This window comes from Miscanthus floridulus, chromosome 16 (assembly GCF_019320115.1).
Source record: "Miscanthus floridulus cultivar M001 chromosome 16, ASM1932011v1, whole genome shotgun sequence".
Lineage (NCBI taxonomy): Eukaryota > Viridiplantae > Streptophyta > Magnoliopsida > Poales > Poaceae > Miscanthus > Miscanthus floridulus.
This window is the reverse complement of record NC_089595.1, coordinates 71941284-71949579: the sequence shown is the minus strand read 5'-3', so window position 1 is coordinate 71949579 and position 8296 is coordinate 71941284. Positions and strand designations below refer to the sequence as shown.

Here is an 8296-nt window from a genome sequence, read left to right as displayed (position 1 = left end):
GTGTCATTCTAACTTGCTCACTGTGATCTCCATGGCCAAATAACTTTTTCTTCTTGGACTTCATGCAATCAATTCAAAGCGTTTTGCAAATTCAGATTGCAAAACCCAGATCAGTTGCAATGTAACTGACATAGGCTGCATGTGTGCGAATGCTATCAGCACAGCTGTTTTCCCCCCTATCAAAGAGCAAGTTTACCGGTGAAAGTATTACCTAATATACCTATATGTATCACAACGAATTGCAGGTGGAATGCATTTTACGTGTGACAGCAATGCTGCCAAACAGGACCGTAGTTGTAAATCTTTCCTGTAGACAAGAGTTGTTTCAACTCTCAAAGAGTATGGAGGTTTGTTCCAAATCCAACCTCCTAATCTAATACCAAGGTTAGGCACGTGGAAGAGTTTTTTTCCCTCACTTGGACATGGGATGGGTAAAACCACTATAAAACTAGCAAAAAGACAAATCTCAAAACATGAAATTATTTGCACGAGGTGTAAATGAAACCACTGACAACTGCTATTTATTTCAGCAGATAACATTGGCTACTCTTGTTCTTCATCTTCTATAAGTTTACACCAGTAATTAAGCTAATAAAAACTGTTATGGCCCATCATAAAATTATGAGGTATGGTTTTATAGCAAAGGAGGTTTTGTAGCAAAGGAGGTTTTATAGCAAGCATTGGAATCATCTGTACAAAATAACTAATTTAGCATTAGAGTTGTACCATTTCGTTGGATATTTTCCTCAAATCTGTTGAGCCTTAACTGAAACAACCATCTCAATATGTACAAACAGCTCTACAACTAAATCTCATTTTCTGGCAACTAGCCACTGTATATTACATAACTATGCTTGCACTTGTCTTACCTTCTATTCATGTCCTATGAAGTATGGATAAACAAGGAGTATTGCTCACAAGTTGCGACATCAAAAGCTGGACAAAAAGAATCTAGTTGACGCACAGGATGTTGCCTTTGACCTGTTCATCAATTGAAATGTCCAAAGCTTTATTAAACTTTAAATAGCAAACTAGCAATCTAATACAAATAAAATCAACAATCAAGGACATAATAGCCATTCTCATGCACAAGTCAATGGATATCTACAAAGTTCTTACTAATCTTAAAATGGGGTGCACTTTGTGGCTATCAATTTTGGTAGTGACCTACACCTACTGCAAGCATGGGAATTTCCTGACGAGGTTCCTACTGAAATCAAGTTGCCAGGGCAAGGCCATGGAGTGTCCATTTCTATCATGCATGCCTTTTTCTAGGGATGTGAGTGTGGTGGGGTGTTGCCTGTGTTGGTTGTAACGGTTTCTCTACGTGATTTTTCTTTTTAATATAATGATACGCAACTCTCCTACATGTTCAAGAAAAAATAATTCCATGGCTTATGCATAGGCATTTATCCATATGTGAATGACATTAACATTATTCCATGAAGTGATGCTAGTTAAGATGCAGAGACATATGAAAGCATTCTGTAGTGCAGTAGTTAATAACTAATTAGTGTAATGTTAATCATCTTTCACCATCTACAATTTAAAAAATGGCACTAGTTTTTGCAAGGAAGATAAATATTCTAATGAGTGCACATTTGGCGCCCTCGTTAGCTAAAGTACCATGTTGCAATGTTTCAAAAATCATCACAAAACTCATGTATGCAGTAAACATAAAGTTAAGTATAGCCGCAACAATTCAGTTTGAAATTCATCCTAGATGTCAAGAAACAAAATAGATAAGCAGTCAACCTGGCACTGTTCATTATGTGCTGACAGTGACACTTCTGTTTTATTAATCTCAACATCAAAGATGAATTTCAAATTGAATTATTGCACCACACTAACTTTGGGTGTACTACATACATGATTTTTGTGATGATTTTTTTTTAAACATTGCAACATGATATTTTAGCTAAAGAGGGCGTCAGCCCCCTTGGGCACCATATAATTTTAATCTAATATACCACTAGGAGTTAGGGCAAAGACTACTTTGTCAAATTAGTTATATGTTTTTATGAACATACAAATCAATCAGTTCAAGAATTCGACGTTTCCTTTCCAGTCTCTTTACCAAAATTTGGTTGTTACTGTTACACAAAAAGTAAAAAGTTTGAGCTAAAACTTAATGAAAAATTAATCGAAACATTTAGCAACAATATCAGATTTGGAGTATTTACTTACCAATCTAAAGTATCCTGCTTCAATAAGCTCATGCAGTCACTCTTGGCTCTGGAATGGATCACTTGAACTTACCTCATTCTTTGCAAACTGTTGTGAATCATTGGTCAGATTCAGTAAAATCAGAAAAGAGAGTTTATCTAGATTATCAGGGAGTGAAACAAACCGTTGTTGTTGTTGTTATTGTCGCCATTGTAGCAGGTTGACTTGATGGTAAAACAAAGTTGCTCCAAAAAAGTGGATCCACGGAAGGATCAGCAGGGCTCCAGGTAGTCTTCATTGGTGTAGGCATAACAGGGGCCATTGAGTAAGTAGATCTTTGCACTAGCAACTCATTCATGTTAATATTAATTGCCCCTGTATCATATCCAGTAGCAGGTACTGAGGCAACAGTCTTTCCTTCTACAATTTCTTTGCTAAGAGTACATTCTTCAGATAATTTTGTAGACTTCTCCAAGAAGCTTTTAAAGGCATCAGACTGAGATAATATGCTGCATGCTGATAAACCCATTGAAGAGGGCTTTGATGGCGAACCGAGGCCAAGAGAAGGCAACTTATAGGGTTCAGTCTGTTGCATTGAACTTTCAATAGCTCGAATTTCGTCAGCAATTTCTTCTGTTTTAGATGTATCTGACTGCCTTGTCTTCTTTGGTAGCCACCACCGGATGTAATTTGTAAGATCAATTTTCCTCTCTAACCCAAAGCTTCCTGCAAATTTCCCATCCAACATGATATCCTTGCCTGTAGTTTCAGAAGTAATAAAATCATTAGCCACACAATCTGATAGCAACTTCTATCACCTTAGAGTTTGACAACTACAAAGAACAGCAGAAGTCTGTACAGACTGACCACAACTAAGGCTCATGTAGTCATTGCCAAGTCCCAAAGAGGTATCCCATCTGGAATTATGAAGTTGCCTGCATGATAAGGCACACCAATGTGAAGCTTTACGAAGTGCCAAGATTCTGACTTAATGCACACGACTTAATGTTGTGACAGAGAGTGAAGAAATTTATGCACAAGGTAGCTAGGATCAAACTAGCGATTGGAATTGGTAGTAAATGGACTATTTGCTTTTTCTCCTTAAACAGAGATAAGTTTGTATGGGTGAAATCAAATATTCCTAATTAAGGATAGAAATCTTCTTTATTAAAGAATGAATTAAGGGTTTGCATAAAAAAGTAATTTCCATTAGCAGCGATAGAAATCTTCATAGCTAACACATACCTAAGAAGCCCACGATATTTTGGTAACCCCCTGTAGAAGGCACTGCTCTTTCTGCAGTGGATGGATCTTCTGGTCAGTGCTTAATAAAATAGAATAATCTGTATATATATATTAGAAATGCACAAATATACCTCCTAAGAGAGACGAGATAGTCCTCCTTGGAGATCATCTGCATCTCTTCAAGGTCTCTTGCATAGTCAGAGACCTAAATAAGCAAACATATATGAACATAAGTCTGAAAAATCAAAAAAATACAACACAGCTTCAATTGACTACTGTGATAATAAGCATGGAACAGAGCTAGCATAATACTCTACATTGGCAACTCATGTACAGTTATCAGTTCAAGCAATTCTATGTGTTGATACATTTGTTTTGTCACACTCAACAGAAGATATTGTTGTTTTTATTGCACTTATCAGTCGACCGACTTGAATCTTCTAAAAAAGAAAACATTCTACTCAAATAGAACTGCGCAATTATGACATGCAAACATCCATTTCCAAATATCACTACAAAAAATAATAGAATTAATGGATAGAAGTACAGGTTCGGAAGTGTAATTTCTTGTCCATCATTTCATCATGTGAATACAAAGGAGTACAGCAGGTACTTGTGCAAGCATGATATATCAGGACCACACTTTGTCAAATTCAAAATAAAGGACAAAAAGAAGGCAACAACCATGATGTAGACACATCTTACATCTGGTTGCAGTCTCAAAACCTCCAATTTGAAAGTACAAAGCTATGTTGTTCAATAGCTTTTGTCAAGATTTCTTTGCATATATGCACCTATTACTCAATGTTGGAAACAAAGAAGGGACTTTTTAACCAAAAAAAGGAGACCCACAAGATGCTTCCTCAATTAAACAATTTCTCTTAACGGAAAGCAGATTTTGACGTCTCATTGCTCAGTGTTCGAAACAAATAAGGGTCATTTTTACGGAAAAAAAGTTTCCACAAGATGCTTCCTGAATTAAACAATTTCTATCAATAGAAAGCTGATTTTCTTGTGGTTGTTGTCTAAAAACAAAGTGCTTACTAGAGATAACTTGAGTAAGAGAAGAAAGTTAGAAGATGTTTCTTGCTTGTTTTGTTGTAAGGAAGAATCTGTTTTACACTTGTTTTTTGAGTGTGCAGTAGCTGCACAGCTCTGGTGTTTGCTCTCTGAGATTCTTGAGGTGAACCTGGGAGGTTCCTTTGAATCCATTGGCCAGTTTTGGCTTAGTAATAAAAGACATGGTTTGGTGAATATAATTACTGCTGCTGCTCTCTGGAGCTTATGGAAGCTCAGAAATGACTTATGTTTTCAGAATACGGGATGGAAAGGGATGGATATCCTGCTGAACAAAATTGCATATACGGCACAAAATTGGCTAATTTTGTGCCCAGAGAACAAGAAGGATTCCCTGTCAAGAATAGTGCTGGACATCAAGAGGAAAGCTTCTATGGTGTTGTGGCTTCCTCCCTGAAGGCAGTGGTGGGACTGGACGTTTCTCTGGAGAAGCTGCAAGTGGTGGACCCGAATGCAGAGTTTCCTGAAGATGAAGCCGGAGCTGGTTTCTTCTGATGATGATTTCAAGGCTGGAGCTCTTGCAGACTGGCGTGAGATCCAGTTTGCTGATCTTGTAATTCTTGGGTGCTGTTTTCTGTGGTTAAAGCTGATGGTTGTTTCTTTAGGCTGGTGTTCAGTGGCGAGCGCTGCTGAGGTTTCTGTGGGTTCCTTTTAGTAGGTTCTTCAGAAGTCTTGATTTAGGTTTGGTCTTCTGGTTTATGGGGTTTGCTGGATCATATACACTGCGCTGTATTGAATATTACTGTCTTTTAGTGAATTTCAAAGACAGGGGACGATGGCCCTTGAACTCTAAAAAAAAAGTGGGAGAACTTACAACAATTAAAAACACAAGTCACAATCATCATCACACAAGTAAAAATGACTCACTGGAAAATTTATTTGTGTTCCAGCTCCCCAGTATTTTAATGCAGCAAGGTCATAGGCCCTTGCTGCAGCCTCTTCGTCATCATATGCACCTATGTTATTGCACACAGAATTGAGAAATTAAGAAAATCATAGCAACTCTGCAAATTAAGTTAAAACCAGGATGCCACTTACCTAAATATACTGCAATAGCGATTGTGCGATGTAGTTTTCCATGCAAAAGAAACAATTCAATCAGATCAGATCAATGATAGCTATGCAGAAATAAACATTACAAAGAAAACAATATCATTGACTAAATACAGTTATGCATCTCCCAGAGATATGAAATAGATCAGAGGAAACTGCAGCAGGCATAGCTCTTTACTTCCATCCATGTCTTGCAGTGATTATGTAATGATGCAAGAACAATCATTATTCTGTGACAGCCCAACCGATTCACAGCACGGTGGGAAAGGTGGAAAGCATGTTTGAGTGTCAAGTGTTAGGTTGAAGAAGATTCCTCCAGTCACCAAAAGAAATGTCGATTTGGACATGTAGCTTTGACCATTAATTTCTGTCAGGGTATATTTATACAAAAGCAAAATCACAATATTATAAATATGTTTCACAAAGTCTGTCTGGTCCACATATCTTAGAGGCTCAATAACTGACGATCTTTTCACAAAATCAGATTGTACCTAGTTTCATTGGATAGATGAATAATTAATATGTCCAATGAGTATGTATTTATCATAGTTCCATGTAATCGCAATCAAACACTATACCACCCAGGCATGTAGACCAGACAAACATTGCGAAACAAAGGGAGTATTCAAGTACATATCAATGGCAACGTATTAAAAGTCTGAGTATGTGGTACATGCAACCAAAAACTATGTTATATATCACATGAGCGAGAAGTTACTAGTTCACATTAATTTATGAGTAAAGCTTGGATGTCTACATAACCAAGGCAAACTATCTATTCAACCTAATCAGGTTGTAGTGGACAAGTTTGCCCATCTGACAGTTGCAATCTATTTAGGAATTCAAGAACACATACAACTGCAGCTACTCTGTATTAGAGAGAGAGACATACCTTGTTTCCCCTTTTTGTTCTGATTCTGATTCCACGTGCTTTTGTCCCAAAGGTGAGCCTCATATCGACCTGTCCACCTATGCCTATTGACGAGCCAAAGTCAGTTCTATATCATATAAGGTAATGGAGAAAAAGGTTGAAACTAGTTATTACAAAGTCGTGATAGAAATGTTATGGCACCCGCAATGGTATAAGTCAGTCACTAGCTCTAAGCTAACCTTTCCAATAGTGCTAGCTCTTAGCACTGGCTCATAGTATGATTAGGCCCACATGACACCCTCACATGATCTTGGAATGTGTGTACGAGACTAGCTCTTGATCAAGAGCTAGCTTTTCTCTCCCTTCTATTAAAAAATGAAAAAAAAATGCTAAGAGCTAGCTTATAAGTCCTGCCACTGCGGGCGCCCTTAGTAAAAATTGCTGGTAGTGGCAGAAAACACACATAAATCATTTCGATTCAGTTGCTGGACCGAAATTGCTTCAGAAGAATTCAAACTCTAGGTATTACACCGACTAAGTACCCATGCGCAGTGAATGGTTGTGAGAGTGTGAGACCATGAACAGTGAATGCTGAATAAAACAGCATTGATCCAATCCGATGTTGTGAGACCATGAACAGTGAATGGTAGCCAAAGATTTTTAGAATTCAAGTAGTTGCCAAAATTATTCATGACTAGGATACCTGATAAGATCGGAAGGTCAACGCTGTTAAGACTCAAGAGAGCTTAACTTAACGAAGCTCCTCCTAAAGACGTGAGATCGCCGCCTCATTTCCAATTCCACCTACAGCCAACTGTACTACGGGGAATAAACCTCTGCGGTGCATGGGAGGAAAAACATCTGTGCCGCAACCATTCGACCTACAGCTACAGGGTATTGGAATTGCGCACATATAGTAATAGATCCCGAGTGGCAGAAACAACATGGCAAGCTCTTAGCAAAGGAAGATTAGCGAGGGGCCTAAGCTCTCGGGCCAGGCGGCAACGAGTAGCACGGAGGGGGGAGGCAGGGACCGTGCGGCGCGTACCGGGTGACCCCGCGGTAGATGGAGCTCCGCTTCCCCGCGGCACAGGGAGGCATGCGGCTGATGCGCTCCTTGGCCGTGCACACGCGCTCCTTCCGCACCGCCAGCGCCCTCCTTGGCACCAGCTCCCCGGACGACACAGCCGCGGCCCCCGCAACGGCGCTGAGCGACGAGGACGAGCCGCCCTCCCCTGCCCCCGCCACAGCCACGGCCTGCAGCCCCGCGGCCGCGTCGGGGTTGGGGGAGGCCATGGCGCCCTCCGCCGGCCGGATCGATCGGTCGGGGCGGAGCCGAGCCGAGCCGCGACGGCGAGGGGTTGTTTCGGTGTGCGCAGCGAAGCGTAAAACGGGTGACCGTTTGTGGGGCGGCTTGTGTGGTGGTGGGATTTGAAATGGTGTGGAACCAGGGTGGGGTGGGGCCGCGGGGTTGGGGCGATAGGGACGCGTGGAGCCCAGTGGGCTGGCACAGGGGAGACAGGCGGACGGGGCCGCAGGGGAATCCGAGGATGCGGCATTGATGAGTTGCCCTCGCGATGGGACGGGAATGGGGGAAGCGCAGGGCAAGGTGGGGTTGGGCCCGGACGTGACATGGGAACGGGGGATCGGATCGGCCCGTCGTCGTTTCCTCGAACGGCAACGGGCGCGCTTCTCGAGGTAGACCTGGTGCCTCGACTTGAGTTGATGAGTCCTCGGTCGACGCGGGTTTCTGGCTGCGAGAGCGAGGGAGGCCGCGTTGTCGCGTCGCCGTGTCGAGGTATCCGCGCCTGCAGCATGCCGTACTAGACAAAGCGTAAGACACAGTGACAGTGCAACAGCTTATACTATTAATGTGTTTTTCTT

At 41.2% G+C, this 8296-nt stretch overlaps 1 protein-coding gene across 1 annotated transcript; it reads right to left on the bottom strand.

Moving 5' to 3' along the window:
- Positions 1–683: 683 nt before the first annotated feature.
- LOC136512560 (AP2-like ethylene-responsive transcription factor SMOS1) lies at positions 684–7839 on the bottom strand. Its single transcript, XM_066506532.1, has 10 exons — positions 7461–7839; positions 6434–6516; positions 5527–5535; positions 5356–5444; positions 3543–3616; positions 3412–3462; positions 3034–3101; positions 2351–2925; positions 2188–2274; positions 684–981 (listed from the first exon to the last, which is right to left on the bottom strand). The coding sequence occupies exons 1-9, from the start codon at positions 7706–7708 to the stop codon at positions 2224–2226; spliced, it is 1248 nt and encodes a 415-aa protein (XP_066362629.1). The 5' UTR covers positions 7709–7839; the 3' UTR covers positions 684–981; positions 2188–2223.
- Between the last annotated feature and the right edge of the window lie 457 nt (positions 7840–8296).